This window comes from Lissotriton helveticus, chromosome 6 (genome assembly GCF_964261635.1).
Source record: "Lissotriton helveticus chromosome 6, aLisHel1.1, whole genome shotgun sequence".
In the NCBI taxonomy this organism is placed as follows: domain Eukaryota; kingdom Metazoa; phylum Chordata; class Amphibia; order Caudata; family Salamandridae; genus Lissotriton; species Lissotriton helveticus.
In genome coordinates this window covers 1,488,529,605-1,488,554,464 of record NC_136067.1, presented here as the reverse complement: position 1 = coordinate 1,488,554,464, position 24,860 = coordinate 1,488,529,605, and the positions used below count along the sequence as shown (strand labels likewise).

Sequence of the window (24,860 nt, the reverse complement as noted above, 5' to 3'; positions counted from 1 at the left end):
ATCCAAAAAGGATGATGAAAAATGGAATAAACTGTGGAACCTAAAGAAAAAGATGATACGTACTGAATTACATTCTGAGTTCATTATTCAATACTGTAGGAAGGGGATTATCCCCGTTGGACTTCAAATTAGAAACGAACCAGGGCTGTTCGTGACTAACGAGAAGTTCAAGGAAAGTTGGACCCTAATCGCGAACAGATGTAGTCGCGACTGGATGTTGCTCATAATAGAGACCGCTCAGGCCATTATTATTATAGAAAGAGAGGAGATAGAAACCTTAGAGAAACAACTCAATGAAAGTACAGCATTGGAAGATGCGAAAAAAATATTAGACGAGATTAAGGAAGATATCAGCGGCTATCAAGAGTATATGATAAACAAGAAAACAAATAAGTTACGCAAAGATATAGCTAACTACAAAAATGAACTAGTATACCCATATACTCAAAAAGATTATTATGACCAACCAGCCCCCACCGAATATAATGGCAAACAATACAACTATAACAGAAATAGATACTTCAGGAAAAATGTAACTTTCTCTGATACCTCTTATAACAGCTCGGAATCAGATGGTGAGAGAAATCTTGACTCCAGAAATAGAACAGAGGAAAGAGATGGAGCACAGGGAACCAATAGAGAGCAACAACCGGCTTTTTTAGGGCAGCAACAGAGACGCCAGCAGAGGGGTTTCAGAGCACGGGGGAGGGGACGTCAAGGCAACCAACAGACAGGGGGTACCATGAGGAGACCATACATGCGGACCCGCAGCCACAAGGACTGGGACTAGATCTAGAATACCCAGTAACGCACACAATAGAACCATTGACTCAAAAAGCCCCTATTATAAATCTTTCAAATAAAGTACTTACAGTGCATGAAATTAAAGTTTTAGAGAAAGGCCTTGGCTTTGCACCAAGCACCACCGGTAGTAGATTCAATATAGAGAGGGACGTCAGGGACCTTTTCAGGAAGATCAGGCTAAAGAAGTTCTTCGAAGGGAAACAAAATAGGGTAAATATCAATAAATCAGGCCTTAAACCACCATCACACTGGACACCTAACACGAGCATGGTGGGCCCAGAGGTCGATACTTTTGAAAAAGTGGTGACCACGGGCCTGGAGAAATTACTGGACACACAAGTGTGGACGCAGAATAACCTACCCAAACTAGAAAGGGAAGCATTAAAATCCCTGTCATCCTGTGATGATATTACTATAAAATCTGGAGACAAGGGGGGAAGTATAGTCATCCTTGGTACAGAAGACTATGAGACTAGAATGTATAAACTCCTAAACAATGAAATGCATTACAGACCCAGTAGTGTCAGAGAATGGGAAAACCTGAAGAAAAAGGTTAAAACTGTGGTAGACTTTGCCAAGGAGGACAATGTAATTTGTGAGGAAGAATACCGCTTCCTCATAAATGAAAATCCAAAGGTCCCAGCACTTTACGGACTTCCAAAAGTTCATAAAAACTTGGAAGACCCGCCCATGCGACCCATAGTGTCGGGAATGGAATCTTTGACTGAGCCCCTCAGCAAGTATGTGGACCATTTCATTCAGCCATTAGTGGCAGAATTGCCGTCCTATATAAAAGATACAACCCACATGATCTCTAAGGTAGAAGGTCTCAGATTTAATAAAGATACCCAATGGCTAGTATGCATGGATATTGAAGCATTGTATACTAATATCCCCCAGGAGGACACAGTCAAAATTATGGATGATATACTGAGAAATGACCTGGGAGACTTGAATGCTCAAAGCACTTTTATCCTAGAATGTATTGAGATTATCCTTAAGAACAATATCTTTATTTTCAAGCAAGACTATTATTGTCAAATTAAGGGCACCAGTATGGGAGCCACATGTGCTCCCAGCCTGGCATGCCTTTACGTAGGGAGATTCGAGGCAAAGCACATATACAATGAAATGTGCCCCTATTTTGAGAATGTCAAGGGATGGTCTAGATTCATAGACGACATTTTTTTCATATGGGATGGCACCGAAGAGGATCTAGACCATTTCCTTGAATGGATAAATTGTGGGGATCCGAATTTAAAGTTCACTTTCAACAAAAGCCAATCTGCTGTGGATTTTTTGGACATCAAAATTTACGAGAAAGATCAAGTATTAAATGTGGAACTATTTGTAAAACCCACGGATAGGAACACCCTGTTACACCACACAAGTTATCACCCAAAATGCCAAAAAGATGGAATACCTTTTAGTCAATTCTTAAGAATTAGACGTAACTGCAGTGACAGAAAAAGCTATGAGAAACATGCAGAGACTTTAAAAGAAAAACTGACACTGCGAGGTTACCCCAAACGCTTGATAAAACAAGCTTACAAGCGTGCCAAGTATTACAATCGAGAAAGCCTATTTGAGACTACTATGAGAACCAGCCAACATAGCGATAATATCATCATGGTATCCGATTATAATGGCTTTAGCAACAAAGTCAAGAACTTAATAAACAAAAATTGGGGAATACTAAATAAAACAGGAGTAACACCGTTAGCAAAACCCACGTATGCCTTTCGACGCAATAGAACTATCAGAAACCAGTTAGTGCATACTTACAAAGAACCCAAAAAGAATGGACAGAGAAACATTCTCAATGATGCTCCTATCAGGGGGAATTTGCCATGCGGGTCATGCTCACATTGCAAAGGCATCATAAAAACCGATAAACTGGAAGTGAACGGTATCACCCACTGGATGAACGAGCATGTCAATTGTCGAACATCAAATGTGGTATACCTGATTCTCTGCCCCTGTAACAAATGTTACATAGGAGAGACAGGACGAGAAATACGCTTAAGGCTGACTGAACATCGATCAGCGATAAGGCTCCAGCGAAAAAATGCTCCCCTAGTCGTACATTGGACTACAGAGAACCATAAAATAGACGAACTTAAATGGTTCATTTTAGAGAAAATCAAGATCTCTGTAAGAGGTGGAGATGCTACTAAAAAGCGCAAACTGAGAGAACAGTTCTATATGTCCAAATTCAAATCATATTATCAAGGGCTTAACAACCGTGAAGAATGGGATAAAATAATCAGATAGTCCCTGTTAAATTGATGCTGTTAGAGATACCACAAATACTAAAAACATATAGAGCACAAAGATAAAATGGCATAAGATCCGAGCAATATAAGGAAATAAAAATCTCCCCTGCTCTATTGTACATTGAGTGAACAACGGAATAACTGCATAGCTTTAAAAAACTGTCCAATAAATGTCTATAAAGGTGGGCACCACATTTTATTTAAGGTATGGGGACCAAAAACTGTACAATATGTGTAAAAACTTTGATGACGGAGTGCATGACAGTACATATGGTGGATTAAGAGCATAATTGTTCAACTTATGTACCGAAATGAATAATGGACTGCATTACAGAGTATTTAGAATTCGTGGTGGATTGAAATCACATCTGTTTAACATGTGCACCAAAATGAAGGATGACATTATAGTGTATCCAGTGCATTGTGTTCTTTATCCAGCATCACATTCTTTGTATTAATTGTATATTGTGTCCCTGTGTTTGGGTAATAGTGAACTAGAAGAGGATGTGGCTTCGCATCCGTTTTATCCACCTTTGCCGTCCGGCCACTCCCCTTCCCTTTGATGCATTTAATGAATAGGAAAGTGAGGCGTCAGGAACGTAGTTGGCATTTATATGCGTTTTGGTGCGAAAAACAATCCTCAAGGTTTTTTCACTGTATATAGTTCCCAGTACACTCTGGCTAAATAGGTGGAGCTGAGTGCCGAATGGAAGCTGAAAGTTAAACCAATAATAATAAAGGTGAATAACCAGGACCCAATACTTAACAACCATCGTCAGCAATCTGCCGTAATAAAAGAAACTTGCCTACATCGTAGAGTTTAGATAAACATAAGACGCATGTTTATTCATATCCTGCATGCTCAAGGATACCTAAAGCCATCGTGAATAAATATTCGGCTCTTGCAAAACATCAGCCGTTTTCTGTAGTTTTTTCTAATAACAACAAACTACAGGCATGGCCATTGTGACGCGCCATCCGGTAATACTTCCGGGCCAGAGATACGATATCCGGTGCACAAATCCTAGAAATGTTTAAAAACTACAAGTATGGCGACTAGAGACGCTTTAGCGATTAAGATTGCACAATTAAGTTCGGCTCGAGTGCAATTAATCAATTAGCTCAAATATAAATAGGACCCAGCAGCCCCCGAGTGGTTGTCAGTTCCAGTGCAGCGGAAGCAAGCCACACGAAGGAAGCAACAGAAAACCACGGGTGAGCACGCGCTAATCTCTGTTTACAAAGCAAAGCGGAGTTAGGGTAATTCTAATATCCCAACCAGGTAGAGGAGTAACCTCTAGTCACATTATGGTGACTCAGTGAAAAAAGCGGGTAAATTTCATGCTTAACACAAGGCAAGGGAGTAACTTTTACACATGATATGGTGACTCAGAGCTAAATCGGTCACATTTCCATGCCCAGTACTTAACTAATGGCAAATATGTTTCCGGTTGATTCTAATGTTAACCTGCTTGCCAGAACAATTTATGCCCCCTTCTGAGATTCTATAGGTGACATCATGTACTGAATAACTCTTTAATTAGAAAACTTCTGACGCACTCTTTTATGCCTCACAAACAGCTCTGAAAGTGAAAGAGGAGAGTGTGGATGTTTCCAGGCCAACAATACGAGTGACACGAAGAAATCGCCAAAAAAAACACGGGTGAGAACTCGCTGATTGTGTCGACTACGTGAAGTAGAGTTAGGGTGATTTAAATATCCCAAACAGACCTCGAGTCACAATATGGCGACCTATATTGAAAAATGGTCACATTGCATGTGGATTGCGTAATAAATGGCAACACGATTCCATATGGCTTTAAAGTAAACCTTTTTGCCTGAATAGTCTAAGTCCCCTTCTCAGTTCCCAAAAGTGACACAATGCACTTTAGAACGATTTTAACACTTCTGGTGTACTTCTTTATGCCTCACAGACAGCTCAGAAAGTAAAGAGAAGAGCTTGTATGTTTCCTGGCCAACAAGACCTATGACAACATCTTAAATAGATGTCAGGATCGCCAAACAAATGAGAAAAAGCGGTTAAACCTGACAAGCCCTATACTATTGGTATGTATGAAAATGTGTTTTTGGAGATTAATATCCCACAAATACAGCACATCATCCTAATTATATGATTTTGCTTCATCTTAAGGGTATTGTCACGATAATATTAACTGGAGGTCATACTGAAAGACGCCACTGGGATATGACACCATCTATAGTGCACCATTGATAATGTGCAACAAATCAATTATATAAGTAAGTGCAATACGGCGATTATCGCAAGCCTTATTAAAGTACATAAAATGGTGATAGGAACTAAAATGCAATTATGATTCCAGATCTCTGAGGGCCGTGAACTGACTACGAACGTGCTACCAGATAAATCAAGAATAAAACGTCCAAAACATTACTTGAAGGACGTCTTTTCTTCTAATCTTAAGTAAGAATAGATTAAAATAATCTTGAAGTAAAAGCCCACTACTAGGATAAACTCAAAACAGGGATCCCGCACTAACTATATGCATTCTATTCACTTTTTCAGAAAGAAGAAGTATACCTGCTTTTAATTTATCTTGTCCTGATGAAGGTGCATCAAGCATAACAAACGCACCGAAACGCGTCGACTTTTGGACTGTTTTTAATGTGAAAAAAAAGTTTTTTATTGATTTACTGTATTGGTGTATTTTAAATATTGAGTGCATATCTTAAAGTGGTGATTCTGTGATAGAAACCGTAACACGGAATTGTTAGTTAGTGTATATATACCTGTACCAGAGCACCACAGTGTAAAATTGAATGTGTATTTAAAATGAATTCCTAAATATGCCCTTTTATGAAAATAAACTTTGAGTAAAAAGTATAATCATCCTAGTGTTGGAGCTTAAATTTTGACTTTTTGCCTTCGTCAATTGCAAATGAATAAAACAGCTAATTGACATGGATAGGCCTCATGGTCACCCTTTGAAATAAATACACAGAAAGGAATCTTTTCTTTGAATACGAATTGTTAACCCAGTCCTTTCTGGTCCCTGGGAAACTCTCTTTTTTTGAGAAATGGCTATTAGCATGCCTTTCCTCTTGATGGCCTCTAGTTGGTTTAAATAGCGGCCGCCTTTGTCGACTTGGATCCCAAGATATTTGTATTCAGAGCAGTTTGAAATTGCTTCTGTGCCAAGCGACCAAGTGTGCGACTTTTTGTTCCCAGTTATGGACAGAACTTTTGTCTTGCTGATGTTCACTTCTAATAGGTTTTCAACGGCATAACCATGAAGCGTGTTAATAAGATTCTGAAGACCAACTTTCGTGTGGCTAATCAAAACCACATCGTCTGCGTAGGAAATGCTGGGCAGCCCTTTGCCTCCTAACCGGGGAGCATGGGAATTACAGGCCTCTAGGGCGGGTGGCAGGTCAGCTGTAAATAGATTGAAAATAATTGGAGCTAACACGCACCCCTGCTTTAGGCCCTTTGTGGTAGAAATAGGCCTAGAGAGGTGCGAGCCGTTCCCAAGCTTTACCTGGACCCACGTGATCGTGTGTAATTCGATCAGTAGGCTTAGTAGAGGCGACGAATCCCCCAGGAGGCCAATTTTCGCCAGAGGATTTCACGGTTGACATTGTCGAAGGCCGCCTTAAGGTCAACAAAGCAGAGGTGGAGAGCCTGCTTGGTCACCCTAGCCTTGTCAATGAGCAATGAGATGGCCACCAGGTTGGTTGTTGTCCTCATGTCTTTGCAAAACCCCGTTTGACTAGATGGTATTAAGCTTTGGTTTGCAGCCCAATCTCGCAGCTGGTTCAGTAGAAGACCAGCAAAATATTTTGCCTCAAAATCAAGAAGTGCAATCAGGCGGTAGTTTTTTGGAAGGAGTTTGTCCCCGCCTTATAAATCGGTGAGATGATTGAGCCCTTCCATGAAACGGGAAGGCGCCCAGAGTTATTGATGGATGAATAGAGGGGGATCAAGTTGTCAGCCCAGTATTCTGGTTCAAGTTTGAAAACGGCCGGAGGAATACCGTTTGGACCAGCTGCGCCGTCTTTTCTGCCTTTGGAAATTAATTTAATGATTTGGGCCGCGGAGGGTACCAAAATGACGTCTTCTCGTGCTGAGCTTATTTGAAGTTTTCAGCCCTCCAGAAGATTGTAAAGCACCCTTGTTTTGCCGTCCTCATGATTGAAATGTTCATCGAGAAATGATTCCCAAGACGATTTTGTTATGTAAGATGTTATACCATTGTTTTTCGGGTTTAACAATTTGTTTATGATCGACCAGAACTGGGCGCTGTTATTGCCCTTGGATGCGTAGTGAAGTTTGGCCCAAAAGTCTGCTTCATATGTTATTTTAATTGCCCATTTCAGTTTTTTTAGATCCGCACGATGTTTGTGAATCTCTGCTAAAAGAATTCCATCCCCCGGGATTTTCTTCAGCTGTCTTTAAGATTTATTGATCGCTTTTTTATGTGATTTCATAGCCAGTTTCTGGGTGCTCGAGATCTTCCTTGTGTCACGATGTGCTGGCGGTGAAAGATGCCGTACGGTTGTTGCATAGTTGTTTGCAAACTCCATCGTGAATTGTTCCCAACCTGTTACTGTGTTGCCGGAAGGATAGTTTGAAGTGCTCAATAGAGTTTTTGCAGCTTGAAGTACCTCAGCAGTATTTGCTACTGACGTTTTGATGCACTTGAGATTAATGGAGTGACTATCCTGTGGACCTGTTACGTTCAAATGAATATCATCAGGGAGAGCCCCTAGACTGACTTCTTGAGGGCGATGATCACTGTCACCCTTATCTCCTAAATTGTAGCCCACAACGTAATGAAATAACGTAAGGGACACTAACGTATAATCAATTGAAGAGGTGATCTTGCCTAAGGTGAATGAGGGCACAGATGGTGAATCCTCTGCGAATCTTCCGTTTAAGACCCTCAGGCCCATGTGTTCTAGGTCTTCCAGTAGTGCCTTTGCAACCTTAGATGACTTGCATTGGCTGTTAACTGCTTGGGTTGGTATATTCCAATGGAACAACTGGGCCTGAATGTCACTGTTAACAGAAGACCCTAAAATGCATTAGTTAAAGTCTCCAGACAAAATTAGGTTTGGTGATGTTCGAGTAGTCATAACGTTATGTAAATGGTCCTTCAGGATATTCCCCTCCTGTCTCTTAATTTTAGGGTTGATGTAGGTGTTGGTCAGCTGTAGCTCTTTCTTCTTGCCTCCGAAGTTAAGTAGTAGCTCCACTGTGTTTATGGCCAAGGAGTTTGAGCTGAGTGCCCGGGCATAGCCAATCGTTGATATTTTAAGATAGGTTGCTAGGCCTCCTGACAGACGACCAAACTTACTTTTCCTTGTGGCTGGGGTATGATGGCAGGTATAGCCCTCTAGATGAATCGGCTCTTCCAGCCAAGTTTCCTGAAGGAGGATGATGTCAAACGATTTGACATATTGTAAAAAGTCAGTGTCCGCTACTTTGTTGTAGAGCCCGTTGATATTCCATGAGCATAGATCCATGTGCGATGCGTCCATACTCAGATCTTTCTCTGTTCGGTATCCTTGTCATTGGTGGTTAGCTTGCGAATTGCATATCCTGATGAGCCGATGTTCCATCGTACGGTGCGTATTTGCAAGCCTTGAACTGTTTACCATGGGTGACGCCTGCACTACTGTAGCAGAGGGACCCAATGCTCCCTTCAGCACGGACCGTGTCATTGCGATTGTATTGGGGCGCTGTTGGGGCCTCTCAAGCAGGGGCAGCGGGTATCCTGTGTTGTGGTGGGCAGCTATGTTGGTCCCCCATACTTTAAGGAGGTCTTGCTCCTTAAAGATTTTGTTGACAATTTCAGGAGAAGTCCATATAGCTTTTGTCGCCTCATTCCCATCCAATCTGTCTGTTCTAATGAATTCTATGGACAGATGGTCTGCTGAAGATAAGTCCTTAAGTGCTGGTATGGTCCTGAGTAGCAGTAGTAAGTTCCCTCTATTCAGGATGTCAAATGGGCCCTTCGATTGGTACTCAGGAATAAAGAGGATGCTGGTACAGTGATCCTTTGGATAATACAGCGGAGGGATTAGCTGATTATTCGGGGCTTGAGGATTTAAATTGTTGCGGTCTTAGTGAGGCAGGATTCCAATAGGATTCTCTCCAAAGGTGAAAGTTGCTGAAACGGGCACTGTAAAATCTGTGATAATACTAGCTGTGGTGGGTAAAGACTTAGTTTGAGGGCTCGAGAGCCATGGGTCCGCCAGCTCTTGGGGACGGAAGCTTGCACAGGTGGGCATGGATGAGTCGTCTCGTGCACGATCCGAGTTTTGAGTTGGTTGTACTGTTACAGGATCAGATGTCTGAGGTAGCATAAAGGGGCTTTCCTTAGTCACATTGCAGAGACAATGTTTGTCGGACTTGTGTTGGGATACGGTTCTACCGTCGGATAAAACTCTGCCATCCTCCAACGTGGAAGCAGTATAACTTGCTTTTGCAGGTACCCCATTGGGGGAAAGTCCGGGGGCCATAGGTAGTGGATCCTTTTTGGTACGGCTTACTGCGTTAGGACTCCCGGCCAGCTGTTCAGATTTTTTTCTTGGTTGAAAAAGTGGGTAGACTTCTGGTATACTTATTAATGTTGGTTTATACCGGCCTTTCCTTTTCAGCTGACGCCGCCCTTTCGCGTTGAGGGGTGGCTTGATGGCATTTGGAGGAGGAGAGGAACAAATTGCCATGTGCTACGTGAGAGGCTGTTCCGCCCGGGTTGGTGCACTGGTCTTTTACTGCACCTTCTGGTAACTGTGAGTGGGATCTTATATTGTCCGTTGGGGCCGGATGGCTTTTATCTACAGTCGGCAAGTTGTTTGGGTTGCCTGTGTCATCGCTGCTCAGGGCTTCGTGCCGTTGATTGAACTCCACACCGCTGCTGGTGAAGGAATTGTGCGTGAACCGATTATGTGTCTGACTTGGTGCACATGGGGATAAGGCTGCTGGTACCAGGGTGGCGTTTGGCGCCGTGACAGAGGAAGGTAGATGGGAGACAGATGTTGCCCCCCAGTCTCCTGCTGGCAAAGGTGATGGTCTGCAAGTGGCCTTGTTGGAGAACTCGTGATCGGGCAGGGCCCCAGTTGCCCCTGCTATCACTGGACTCAAAGCCGGTTGACTGACCAATGTGGGCGAGTGAGATGAAGTACAGCTGGCTTGCTGCGGAGGTTGAACAAAAGGCGGCTCCCCCCGGGGTTGGGGAAGAAGTGTATCCTGTAGGCCCTGAATTTTCCCACTGGACGAGAAAATAGTGGAAAAAGGATCTTTCATGAAGTTAAATTTTGATGTAATTTTTGGCTGTCGTAGGTTGGGACGAGAGATCGCAGCTGGCGAGACTCCATCAATGGATATTCGAGGTTCTCCAGGTTCTCCTTGAGTCGCTGCACAACTCCCGCTAACTTCTTTGATGTTTTCTGTTTCGCTGATGCTTGATGTGGACCCCAGCTTTGCCCTTGACTTAGTTTTTGATTTGAGTTTCGGCTTACTTTCCAGGTGGACCCTTTTCTTGCCTGACCTCATGTTGAATTTGCTGAGCCTCTACGGTGCTGTCAAAGGTAGTTGCGCACCTCTCCCAGTGGTGTAAGGGAAATAGGGGGTCAGATTGTAGTGGTGCTGGGTATTCTATGAGATGCTTGACTTTGTCCTTGCTTGCTGCCCAACTTACTGCGCAAAGACTTTGCTCGCTAAGCTAAGCCCCAAGGACTGAGATTGAGGCTTGAGGCCAAGGCTGAGGGTGAGGCTGAGGCTGAGGCTGGAGGACTAGGGTCTAGGGGCCTGGCTTGCAGGCATGACCTGAGCACCTGGGTCACGGCTAGCACGGCTAGCTGGCAGGGTGGGACATAAATCGTTCCGTCCGGGTTGGTAAGTTAGCGAGCCACAGAGAACTGATGAAGCTGTAACAGCCTGTGGTAGTTTAATGACTTGCAGTTTTTGGTCTGGGGCAAGATGGAAGTGGAACGTGATGGAAAGTCAGTATGTGGGGGGGTTTAAGAGAAACCACTAACCTCCCCTTTTAGCTGGTGGTTTGCTGGTCTCCCGCTGTAGTGTTATGAAAGGTTCACAACCCCTGCTGCCTTTTCCGTGGGTCACAGCCGGTGTCTCCGTGGGACTCAGCGGGGCTCAGTGTGGTTCCATGGTTAGTGTGAGTTGCGACACGCCTCCCCCTCCCCTTCCTGACGCCCGTCACCCGGTTTCCGGTTCCAGTTCCAGTACCGGTCCCAGACTCGTCTGCCACTCGTCTGGTACTGCTGCTGTAACACCCCCCGAGTCACAGAGTTACAGAGGAGGGCACTCAATTGAGTTTTCAGGTTGCTCTGGGCGCCCACGAACATCCGACAGTCACTTGTTCTTATAGCCCCGCAGGAGGCTCGTGGTAGATGCTAGGTAGATGCTAGGTAGATGCTAGGGAGCCCTCAGCCCTAAGCTTGCAGGGCCAACCCGTGACGAGCCGTGATGAGCCGGACTGAGCCGGGCCGAGACCGGAGCCCGGGGCTGGAGCAGACCCCCTCACCCCATTGGCTCGCGCGGCTCAACTGTGCGCAGCTTCCTATGCGCAGGAGCCTTGGAGAAGGAGATACTGCCGTGAGCCTCTGCGGCTCAGTGATCCCGGTGAGCGGGTGAGCGAGTGCAGAGTGGATACAGGAACGGGAGGCGTGAGCGGGTGAGCTCCCCCGCAGGCTTCCACAGGCAGCTCCAGTAGTTCAACAAACTCCGGCAGGGGACTCAGGCAGAGGGTTCAGGCAGAGGGTTCAGGCAGCGATTTCCCCACAGCGGCGGGAAGGATCGGTGGTAATGCTGGTCAGCCGTGTTGCTTAGCGCTGTAAAATTCAACTCAGAATGGCGTTCGCTCGTTCACCTCTCTGGCGCTCTCTGGCGTATTCCAAGTTTCAGGCATGAATAGGCCTGCTTGCAGCATTCCGGGAGAGGAATGTACATAGTGTTGGCACACACTGGCTTCACATCCGGGTCCAGAGAGGTTTCAGTCTTGATAAAAAAATGCTCCTGTTTTAAATAACTCATAAATGGGTATAACCTGATGGCAGATATGTGGTGGTGATGGATACCTGGGATAGACGTAGGCTTATGCTCATCTGTGTCTATGCACTGCCCAGCCCAGACTACTATCCCTTGTACTGCTCAAAGTGGCAGACATCGTCCTAGAGACCCCCACATCCTTCCACATGATAGGGGGAGATTTTAATGATGTTATGCGTACATCATCAGACCGGTCAGTGAACGGCGAGAGAACAGAGGGTACCACCCCACTAGCACGGTTTGCTGATACTCTTGGGCTCACAGACACATGGAGGTCCCAACATCCACACAATAGACAATACTATGTTTTCGTCCCATCATGTGAATTGGGAATGATTAGCCAGATAGACTACCTCGCGTGAGGGTTATCAGATCACACACCTCTGTGGGCACAGTAGGGGACTAAGATCTGAGACCCACACCCATCATGGAAATTGAAGGTCTGGGACCTACAAAATCGTGTAATCCTATGTAGTCTTCAGACCGACAAGGAAATCTTTTTCACCGAAAACAAGGGTATGATAGCCTCCGGAGCTACACTGCGAGATAGGGCTCAGAACCTGATAGCATGGGAAAAGAAAAAGGGAAGAGAACCTAGAGTAGATGGAACATCAGATACTTGCCCTTGAGTGACAAGCAATAGCCACATCAGATCAGCTGACCTCCCTGACAATTGGAAGCCCTTAGAATGGAATACCGTGAGTTGGCTCAGGACGATGCAAGCAGGCGGAGGCTAGCCACATAGCACTGACTTTACGAAGTCGGAGACAAAGCCAGAAAATTGATGGCCTGGCACAGTAGTAAGGAATCCAAGGCTAGATGGGTGTGTTCAATCGTAGATGGCCAGGGAGTGACACTCTCCACGATGACCAAATAGTGTTGGCATTTGCCAAACACTGTGAAGAATTCTATGGAAGCAGACCACTTAGCAACACAGCCGCCAATGATGACTATCTAAAAGACAAACAGGTCCCCAGAATAGATGAGGGCAACATGAAAGCACTCGATGGGGAATTGACACTTACAGAAGTGGGAGAGGATGTTGCACGTCTACGACCGGGAAAAACCTCTGGCCTAAATGTAATACCCATCAAGCTTTATAAAAATGGAAAGACCTACTAAGCCCTCCCCTCCTATGTCTCTATCAAAATGCCTATAAGGAGGGTGTCCTCCCAGTAATCTATGGACCACTACCATTGTGACCATCCATAAAAATGGTAAACCCAGAGATAGACTCATATCACCCCGACTCTCTGATGAACACAGAGATGAAAATACTGATGACAATTCTGGCTACTCGCCTCCAACGTGTTATAAATACTCTCATCTATCACGAACAATCCAGGTTTGGACATGCCCGGGCCACTATATGGAATCTCAGCAGATCACACAATTGGATGATGGTGGACAAGAACCGCGACACCAGCATGCTTTTTTGTTGTTATATGCTGAAAAAGCATTTGATGCAGTGCACTGGCCCTTTTGAGACTCCACTTTGGCCAAATTCAAGTTCGGCAAAAAGAAGTACAGGAAATGGTGGACACTACTATATACCTCCCCTAGAGCAGCATTAACGGGTCAATGGAAGGCTCTCTCACACTTCCCGATTGCCCTTGGGACTAGGCAGGGGTGCCCTTTAACTCCACTTTTATTCGCACTAGTGGTTGAAACCCTAGCGTGCGTGATTCAACAACATCCGGGAGTGCAGGACTTCAGGGTTACACTCGATGACCAAATGCAGGAAAAAATATCCCTTTATGCAGACAATATTCTTCTGTTTGTGACAAAACCCGACACAGCGATTCCATGAGTGTTGCAAATAATGGACGGCTATTGCCGGTTCTCAGACTATAGGATCAATTGGCAAGTCGGTATTATACTGCCTGGGCCAAATAACGGAATGCCCTCTGCTGCCAATGGACCTCAAAATTCCACAGAAGGCTTTTAATACATTGGAGTCTTTTTTACCCCCCACACAGAGGTCTCCCACTGCCACAATATCCTGGGGGTGTTATCCAACTTTAGGAAAGCGTTCCCATAATGGGCCGAGCAGCCATGTTTAAAATGGTTTCCCTGTCCCAATTCCTAAATGCACTCCAAAACACATACCACGCTCTCCCAAAAACGATATTCAAGGAAATAGATTACGAACTCGGTCACTGTTGTGGCTTTAGGGCCATCCAAGGATTGGCCTAAAGACACTACAATGCAACCCATATAATGGGGGGCTGGTGCTTCGGGACATTGAAGCCTATCACTCGGCGGACTGTCTTACCCCCCATAAACGACTAGATACAGGTAGCATGGGATCATTCCAAATACAGACTAGAAAGGGAGATACTGACACCACACACGTTCCTACATTATCTATATGTAAGAATGGGGTGCATAGGCTGCTATATTTCAACAACAGGGGGAACCGTATGCGGACAATATTTAACGGGGTCCAGTGTACATGTCCGGACGACTAGCAGCACAAGAAGGGTACAAAGTTCCCCGATAAGAGTGTGTGAGACAAGAGTGCGTGAAGCATAGCGGAAAGGAGAAGGGAAAGGGCATTTCCCTTTTTGGAACTAAAACCCTCACACACCTAGCAAGCTAGATGTCATGCTTCATCATATGGGTTCTGCTCCTCGTCAGACTGGCGCTGCAATGTCTGACGGGCACCCGTAAAGGGGCTCTTTATCGGAGATCTTTTGTTCCGGCCATATGGTGCGTGTGGGTGATAGGGCAAGTGAAGGTGTAGTCGTGAAGTAGTGGTGAAAATAAAAAAGGTGGGTCAGTCCACAAGGAATTTTCTTAGCGTGGCTGACACCCTTGGTTAAAAAGGTGGGAGGGGAGATATGTGCCAAGAAGTGTACTCAGCAAAATACCTACGACCCTCTGGTCAGGTCAACATGTTTCTTGCTCCAGTGGCAATTCTTCAGGACCTCAGTGCTCAGTACTACACAGTGAATAAAAATTAAAAATTAAAAACTCAATGTACAACCTTATTCCAGGAGGTCAAAAGGAAGGCAGGCCGGCAGGTCCTGCTATTGAGTGGCGACCCTAAGAAAATCCCTAAGGCGCCTCGCAGTCTGCTCTCATGGGACCTGCGCCAGTGGTCAGGTACCGGAGAAATGCGCGGTCACAGCCGTCACAACCTACCCCCACGAGCCTGGTCAGGGCAACAGAGTTTCTTAGGGTCGCCACTCAATAGCACGCACCATATGGCCGGAACAAAAGATCTCCGATAAAGAGCCCCTTAATGGGTGCCCCTTTACGGGTGCCCGTCAGACCTTTCCCTCCCTTCTTCTTTCCTCTATGCTGCACGCACTCTTGTCTCACACACTCTTATCGGGGAACTTTGTACCCTTCTTGTGCTACTGTGCATAGGCTGCTCCCTGCTACATGAGTCAACATGAAGGTATGGGAAATGACCACTAGAATCCTGGGTTCAGCCCACAAGATAACTAGAGTGACACCGATGTGGAAGGGAAACTGGCTTAGGGAGGTGGGTGGGCTCTGGGGTTTTGAAGCATGGGATACACTGGGGATAACTGCTGTTGGAAATATCATTGCAAGGGGCGAGTTCAAATCCTTCTCCACCATCCGTATGGATTTTAGGTTGCATAGCTCACAATTCCTCAAATATGTCCAATTACGCCACTCTTGGAAAGTGGAAGGAGTAGGGGAGACAGATCTGACAAAATTTGCACCACTTGAGAGGTGATTACTGCAGGAAGAGCACACAACCAAGGCAGTGTCACTTATCTACAAGATGAAAAATAATAATATGCCTGACCCCCTGGGTAAACTAAAAGAGTTATGTGAAGGACACCTGGGGGAGATGGAAGGCGTAGACTGGGAGACGGCCCTGATGCACCCTAGAGAGGTGGCAATTAAAGTCAGACTGCATCTCATCCAATTTAAAATCCTCCATGGGGTTTACTTTTATAGAGCAAAGCTACACAGAATGGTTTAGGCAGAGACCCCTCATTGTCTGCGCTGTGCTGGGGAACTTCCTATTCACATTGTGGGATCACTCCCGTATACAGTCATACTGGGGTACGATAAATAAACAGCTAAATGCATTATAAAAACATCTTGCCCAGCAGACCCGAAATTCATTCTTTTGGGTATCCCATGTGATGTTGACATTCCCATACCCCAGTTGCTTTTTAGCGCCGTTGGCTTAGTAGTGGCGAAACGTGATCTAGCAAAGCATTGGCGCACACAAGAAACCCCGACACTGCACTAATTGAAACGAGGCATGGACCTGTACATGGCAGCTTAAAGGGTTACATACATGAGGGTGCCCCAAGAAATTTACTAGGATATGGAGTAATTGGTTGAATCACTATATTTTAGCCTGTATTTATGAAGGTTCCCAAATCATAGATGACAGAGTGCAGGACTGACATGAGCAGTTGGTCAAAGGAGACTAGGGAAGGGAGCGAGGTTCGGAACCAGGATGTCTCCAGTGTATAAGGGAATTGTACAGGATGCTATGTGCCCGATATGTATTGAGGACATGTTTGACTACCGGGGCTGAGAAAAGTCGAACTATCATGATTGACACGAGTGGAACTTGTTGTGTGGGTTACATGTTTCTCATGCAACTGAAACAAAATAAAACTATATTTATAAAAAAAGGGCAACCATGAGCATCTAGTCACACAAGTCCAGGGCAACATCGAAAGTTATGGCCATTCGCGATGGAGCGAGTATCCGATATACGAGGTGGTATGGGCCTGGTCTTGGCCTATCTTCAGACTTAGAAGAACTTTTGAAGAATACATTTTCTGAGAAGGTAAATGTCAGTGGAAGCTAGAACAGCAGATGTGACGGCCACAAGAGTACATTATGAATGTAGCAAAATTCCTTGATGGTGTCATTAATTTTATTTAAAAGGTTTTTATATAGCGCTGGCTAGACCCGGAGGTATCAAAGCGCTATACATGGGTTTCAGACAATAAATTGCAGGTTACAGCTTTACAAAGGTTACACAGTTATTAGAGCATGGCAATTTTAGTTACAAGAAAGGTTGAGACAAACAAAAAGGAACATATAGCTAGGGGAAAAAGCTGTCAATGGGAGATATGCCGTGGAGTGGGGGGGGTAAGAGTAGGGGAAGTAATCACAGAGTGGAGGAGGGAAAGAGGAGGGGAGGGTTAGAGACACTGCATGGCAAGAGTAGGGGAGGGTGACAGGGACACAAACGGGTAGGCGAGTCAAAGCTGCGCCCTAAGTCCAAAGCTGTGATCCCAGGTGGAGTGGTATAATTTCCCCATCTCTATTGCGAGAGGCTCCTAAGCGCAGTGGACTCTCTCAGAGGGGTCTCTGAGACTCCAAGGCCTATTTACTGGATCCTTCCCCAAAAAGGGGAGAGGGAGTGCTTTGGCAAGGGGTGCCATACCATACCTCAATTGTGAGTGTCTCCCATGGCGCTGTGGACTCTCTCAGCGGGTATGCTGAGACTCCAGCGTTTATAACTGGGATATTTCCCCAAAAAGGGGAGAAGGAATGCTTAGTCAAAGGGCACAAAAGGACAGGGGGCTAGGTGGTGAAAGCAGGCAAGGGGAGATATTCCGGGGAGTGGGGAGTAGGAGCAGGGGAAGTAGACAGAGCGTGGAGGAGGGAAAGAGGAGGGTAGGATTAGAGACACTGCAAGGCAAGAGGAGGTGGAGGGTGACGGGGGCACAAGCCGGTAGGCGAGTCAAAGCTGCACCCAAAGTCCAGTAAGCTGTGAACCCGGGGGAGTGGTATCATTTCCCCATCTCCGTTGCGAGAGGCTCCCTAAGCGCAGTGGACTCTCTCAGAGGGGTCTCTGAGACTCCAAGGCCTACTTTACTGGATCCTTTCCCAAAAAGGGGAAAGGGAGTGCTTTGGCAAGGGGTGCCATACAATACCTCAATTGTGAGTGGCTCCCTGGGCGCTGTGGACTCTCTGAGCGGGTATGCTGAGACTCCAGCGTATATATCTTGGATCTTTCCCCAAAAAGGGGAGAAGGAGTGCTTAGTCAAAGGGCACAAAAGGACAGGGGGCTTGGCGGTGAAGCGGGCAAGGGGAAAGATTCAGGTGAGAGGGGATAGGAGCAAGGAATTAGACAAAGAACGAAAGAATGCTGAATAGGAACAGTTAGATAGGAGACAAGGAAAAAGCAGAGTCACAGAAATACGAGGGGGGGTGGGCAAGACAAGGAGTTGGGGAGAAAAACTGTGCCCAAAGTCCGGCTGGGTAGGTGACGGTCAGGGGATGAGCCAAGGCCGATCTCCTCAATAGCTGAACTGAGCAGCTCCACCGGGCGTCAGACATAGTGCTCGGACTGTCAGGATGGGGATCAGGAGTATGCTCACAGATTGTCATTGTGTGTTGATTAGGTTGTGGTCACTACCACCCCTCATTCACCTTAGCTCCATTGCTGCCTCTTTGGTAATTTTACTCTTGTAATCAAAGGCAAAGTCGAAGGGGAACGACCAGCGATAGCAGATGTATTCATCTCTCAGCTTGGCGGTGATGGGCCTCAGGAGTTGCCGTCGTGCGAGGGTGGCAGGCAACAAATCATTTGATGATGGAGCACTTGAAGTTCTGGTAGGAGATGTCCGCCTTCTTCTTCGCTGCACTCGCCATGCTAGGTACACTGGATGAGGAGGGGTGTAGAGACCGCTCTCAGCCGGCCCACGCCGATCTCCAGGGATGTAGAGGGTTCAGAGAGTATCGCCCCCTGCTCAGTGGACGCTAGCGAGCAAGCCCCCTCAGGCCAGATCCCATCCACCCTCACCGAGGGTCCCAGGAGGTCGGGGCGCGCAGAGGACCCACCAGCGACAGGGGGGTCAGCTACTGGAGGCCCCTCCTCGTCGGGGACCGTCGAACTCCCAGTGGCACAAGGGGCAGTCCGCTGGAGTAGACCTCAGGCAGGCTCAATGCATTGGGGTGCGTATAGCCAGCGAAGTGCAGGGGTCAGGGGTCGATACGCAGGAAGTCAATTCAGCAAGGGGTGCCCCCATCCCTACACCTCACCTGCACTGAGCTTCGGTGCCGCAGAAGTCCAGTAAGAGAGCAGCGTGGGCCAGGCGAAGAGGGACAAAAGCTCACACCGGCCCGCAGATCCACCAGGGTGGGGGCCGCCACTCCCAGGTCAGGTCACTGTAAAGGCACTGTTAATTTCTCTGAGTGCCCGGATTCACCAGGTGCCCCTCAACATCTTCTCTCAGTCCCTCCAACCGATGCGGGAGGGGGCCGCCACCTCAGGATCTTGTAGAAGCCGCTCTCTGAAGCACGTCAGCTCCTGGGGGTGGGGGGGAAGGCCCAGGAAGGCAGTCCAGAATGTCGTAGTGCCCTGCAGTTCAGCTGCGTCCCAGGCACAGGGAGACCCACACTGGGCCCCTCGCTCCCCTCAGGGCACGGAATCCGCAAGGCATAGCAGCCACACACAGCACTGGGTGATCCAGGATCACCACAGACAAGAGGGATAGCAGGCTATACTAACCTGCTGTTCTGCTCTCCACCATCTAGGCCCCTCTTTCCCTAAACTTTCACGGCTGCCGTGTCTGACCACTCTTACGCCAGCCTGAACTGACTACTTTCAAACTCCAGCAGACTCCCTCAATCTGAATGCAGTCAACGTCCAACTGAAATCATAGACGCACAGTGGCACATGTAGAATGGCTAGAAACCTGAAAATAGTCAAACACACAGTGCAGCTTCAACAACCTTATCCTTAAGTCATCAATTGATGTCATTTTCGGGTAAAGGCATAAACAGATCTTTTGCCTCCCATATGCATAAGTCTTATCATGTTAAGAGCAAGTATGTTTAAAGTGCTCATACTACATTATGTGGTCACAGCAGGAACTTGAGTTTTATTTGCATGCTTAATTTATTCCATCAGATCAGATACTGTGTTATTCATATGTTATTTTACATGGTACAGATTATGGCCTGGAGTTAATGGTTTCTTAGGTATACCAGTTGCCTACAAAAATAAAGCTGCTTCGAAAATATTTTTTTTCATCTTTTGAACTGAGCTGTAAAGAAGGGTGTATTGGTAGCCTACACTAACGTTAAAATCAGTATTGCATGACATAGGTTTTATATGATGTCAAAGGGAAAACCTAGGATTCCAAGGTAGACTCTCACTCTGAGTTATAATTAAATTCACATTAGTCAAGGCCCATGGCCTGTAGTTCTGTTTGGAGGCTCCTAATTTAAACTTTGTTAGAGAGCCAACCACTCGAATGTGCACGTTGAAATGGTGAGAGGACATTCATGCAAAGTTGATTGTGGAAAAACGAATGCTTGTGCCCCTCAGTTTTAAATAAAGCTACTCAAGTGTATGCGAATAAGCCATTGTGATTAGCAGAAAGCGGTGATTTGCTTGGTGTGGGGTTGGTCAGCAGATGGCGTAATCACTTTCATAAGAATGTCAAGTTTTTGTTTTGCAGCAGTTTTACTAGGAAATTCCTTTCTATATAGTGTTGAAATAATTTTTTTAATAAAACCTCTGCTTTGCTGGCCATTTTTTTTATCAACAAGCAATGTTGATTGTGCATGTTATATATGAAAGAAAAATAACCATACGGTAGTTAGCTGATGTAAAAATCTTTTTTTAGGTGATGGATAAATATGGAGAGTTCTATGGTAGAGACAGAATTAGTGAGCTACTCGGAATGGACAAAGCAGCCTTGGACTTTAGCGATGCCCGTGATAAAAGGAAACCAAAGAAGGACAGTTCTCTTTCAGCTGTGTGAGTATAAATGTATTGTATGTGAAAATATTGCATAAATTACTAACCATGGTTAGAAATAAAAAGCCTTCACATATTGGTGTGTTGTTCTGTGCTTACTCAGGGCCAATGAGAAATGTTTTCAACTGTAATTGTTTTCTCTTACTTTTAGCGCAACAAACTGGTTTCTTCTTGGTAAACTGTACTCATGATTGATCCTTACGAAAAACATAACTGTCAAATCACTACTGTGCTAACTAAATACAGTGTTTCCAAAGAGTTTGAGCCAAGGGCAATTAGAAAACGAATTGGAAAATGCAATAATGTCTTAGAATTGTTTTCAGTGCCTTAAATGCATTCATTAAAAACCAACAAATCCTGAATGTTAGTCGCAAATTCTTGAAAACAAAGTTACCTTCAATAACCATTCTCCATGCATGCATATATCTCCATTAAGGATGAATTGACAATTAGAAATGTTGTAATGTGCGTAAATTTGTAAAGGTATTTGTAAAGGGAAAGGTAGGCTTAGAACTAAGAAGCACTAAAAATGGGAGCACAGGAATACCTTTTTGGGATAGTTTGTAAGGAGGTAGGATATTCACATGTTGTGAGACCTGCCATGCAGAGATGTTTTATCCTCTAAAGAAGTAAGTCTTCAGAGGCTTCCTAAACCGTTTGAGGGTTGGGATAACTTTCATCCTGACAAGGGTTTTCTTTCTCCAGGGCCTAAAAGAAGGAGGCGTGGCTTCTGTTATTTTTTCTTTTTTTAAGTTTTTTCCCATTCTGCTGATGTCGTCTCTGATGGCCTTGGCTATCTCAGGAGCCTATTTTTTCTAGCACTTATGAAAGTCTGCGGTTTCAGGTGATCTTGTATGTGATCCAACTGGTCCTGAAGAAGGTGTATGCTTGGGAAGATATGGTTAAATTTCTTCAGGTCTTTTGTAAGACAGGCTGCAGAATGAATGATACTTTTCATGGGAATCAGTGTAGCATTGGGGAGAATGTGGAGCAGGGCATTGCCTCCATCCAAGAGAACCACGGCTTGGAATGCTTTTCTGAAATCAGTTTAGAGGCAAAAAGTTTCACTTTCTTTAGTGGGAAAAGCAGATATCATGCATAACTTGGTTTTCTGGCATATGTGTTTTTTGAAAGAAAGGTCAGTGTTAAGGGTGAATCCAAGTGATTTGGCCTATTGCATGGCTGCTGCAGGGTAAAGCGGATGGGAAGCAAGGGACAGAAATGACCTGCTCCTGATTGCAAACCTTGTACTCCAACCCTCATGAAATACGTGAGAACTGGAGTAGAGACTTTTTATGTCATGTTATACCATATTTGTATAGCACACATACACCAAAAAGGTTTCTTGGTGCGGGGCACTTACTTTCCCACACCGGACCTTGGTGGATAATTACAGAGATAATAATGGAAAGCGGGCAGATAGGGTTTACATTATTGTTACACACTTTGTAAATAACAATTATTACCAATAAATCATTAAGCAAACACAAATTACATTTTGTGTATATAATCTAGTTGGTAACACAGCTCGATCTATGATGCCTATCACGTTGAGAATGTATTAAGAACTATTGAACACATTTAATAAAACACCAGGTTCATGCTCCGATGCAAGGGCAGAATATCATTAATGTTTGCACCAGAAATAAACATGGAAGCACATAGAATGACATTCAAATGATCAGTTGACCTTCACAGAAGCACAAATTCCAGATCAAAATGAAAATAGCTGATTAAAATCTATTTCAGACACCTTTTCCTTATTGGTTACCATCTTCAGCAATGCAAAAAAAACATGAAAACCTTTCTGGGATGCCCTTGTACTGCAGAGATGATTGTTAAAAGCCCATAGAAAATCCTTGTACAAGGTGTCAAATGTTCCAGTTGTATGATCCAAAGCCCAAGTCCGATGTGTACAAATGTTCTATAGATGACTAAAATCATGCTACTCTTTATGCTACTGCCGTAAACAGACACAATACTTTAGTAATCTACCAGATTCTAAAACTATATTTCGAACAGCCATGTTTTACTCTATACATTTATTTCTAAAGGTGTCAAAATATTCAACAAAATTAAAGCTAGGTTTGGAGCAACCACCAACGTTTACGGCATTTTTTAATAACCTGCGGAGCACTATTGGAATTCTACACTTGCTGTAGAGTTCCAAGAATACTCACGTGTATAATGAATGCATGCAGGCTCTTTGCCTTGTAGAAATATTTGCATTCAGATATGTGATGCAAAGGTGCTTTTTCCAATTTACTTTTTGCTCTTGTGTGCCTGCTAGTAGTGGCCCGTGGAGGGAGTTCCGTAAGGTGGTGAGGCGGGGTGGGGGAGGGGCAGGGTGGGGGGTAGTAAACACCGGAATATGGATGAACGGAGGTAAGTAAACATTTAAATTACTAAAATGAATTTTGTTGCGTGCTGCATCGCAAAATGCGATGCAGCGCACGCACCGAAATTTGTTTTATTTATTTAAATGTTTACGTACCTCCGCTCATCCATATTCCGGTGTTTACTATACCCCACCCTGCCCCTCTCCCACCCTGCCTCACTGCCCCACGTAACTCGCTCTACGGGCCGCTACTGGTGCCTGCAGTGCAAATATTAGTCAGAGTGGACCTTCCCCACAACTGCCGTAAATAGGTGGGCTGTTTTTAGTCCCACAAACTTTATTGTGCTCCTTACAACTATAAAGGGTCTGTTTCTACTTCAACACAATGTATTGTGCCATTGGCAATCACTTCCAAGGTGGGAAGCTAACTCTAAGGGTTATGAGAATGCTCAGGAGATTGCAACATTGGCTGTTTGCCTACTTTTCCAGATAGACCTACCCATAAAAACTTACAAACCTGCTGCTAAACCTAAATGACCAATTGAGGAATAGCCACTTTACCCATCAAATTTCAGTAGTCATAAATACCGTTTGCGGAGGTCAAAATCTTCACCAGTCCTGGTTCTCTCTCTCAGGAATGAGAATTTGCTATCTCAACTTGATTCTTTAGTTCTCCTAAATTGATCACAATGTCCTCTTTCTGTTAAATGTTTTTTTGTTTTGCTCTTGTTTAAAACTATGTGTACGCTGACACCCAAATTAGACTCCATATTGTTTACATTTTGAGTGTATACAGAGGAGAGTTTTGGGTGAATTAAGGACTTCTAAGTAAACCCAGGACTGCTTTTGTACTATACTGCTTTGGCACTGCTTAGGTGGAGCACTTTTCCATGCCATTTGCTTCTCTCCTTTGTAAAGATCAATTGGAAACGCTCCTATGAAGATTACGCCTGCAACAAATACACAAACCCACTAAGCTATCTCGTTAAGAATATAACCTGTGACCTTTCTATTCCAGAGAGCAGGTTTCAGCAGGCACATTACTCTCTGAGACTCCTTTCACATTTTTTACCTGAAACCATCAAGCTTTCTGTCAGCTAATACGCTTCTTCGGAGATGTAGCTGTTAAATTAGCTTATTGAGTTAATCTTCATACTGTGGACCTCAGTGAACACCTTGGAGGTCTTGAGTTCAGTTCTCGATTTTAACAACTCAACCTGCCGTCCTTCCAAGGATGCAAAAAAAACTAAAATCATTCAGTTGTGTATAATTAACATACATTCATTAGAATAAAGCTAACCAGCGAGACAGCATGATTGTATGCCTAGTAAAGGAGGACATTTGAATTTGTGTGTCTAGATCTAATGTATCGAAATATAGGTGAATTGTGCTTGCGAAAGCGTCCCTAAACAGAGCAGAAAGGCATCAACTATCCGTCATTACTGCAGCAACTATCTTGCAAAGTCAACACACCTACATTGACTGTGAATGTTAGCTTCAATGCACCCCTAAACCACTCACTTGTTTGAACACAATTTAGCAGAAGAAATCTTATATGTATATGGTCCTCCCTTTTGTTAAAACAATGACTCAATCTGCCCACCTTCTGGAACAAATCGGTGCCATGCTAAGGTGTTAGTACAGAATAAAACACGCCAT

The 24,860-nt window shown here is 44.8% G+C and overlaps 1 protein-coding gene and 1 long non-coding RNA gene across 2 annotated transcripts in view; both read left to right on the top strand.

Annotated features, from left to right (window-relative positions):
• Nucleotides 1–24,860, top strand: part of RYR2 (ryanodine receptor 2) — a 3,071,198-nt gene that overhangs the window by 2,760,397 nt on the left and 285,941 nt on the right. The window contains exons 93-94 of the mRNA XM_078648003.1: nt 17,150–17,160; nt 20,730–20,863. Of these exons, the coding sequence (XP_078504129.1) occupies nt 17,150–17,160; nt 20,730–20,863 (145 nt within the window). The remainder of the gene's footprint in view (nt 1–17,149; nt 17,161–20,729; nt 20,864–24,860) is intronic.
• On the top strand, nt 4,696–5,323 carry LOC144763568 (uncharacterized). Its single transcript, XR_013596234.1, has 3 exons — nt 4,696–4,743; nt 5,015–5,147; nt 5,233–5,323. It is a non-coding gene; the product is annotated as an uncharacterized LOC144763568 (long non-coding RNA).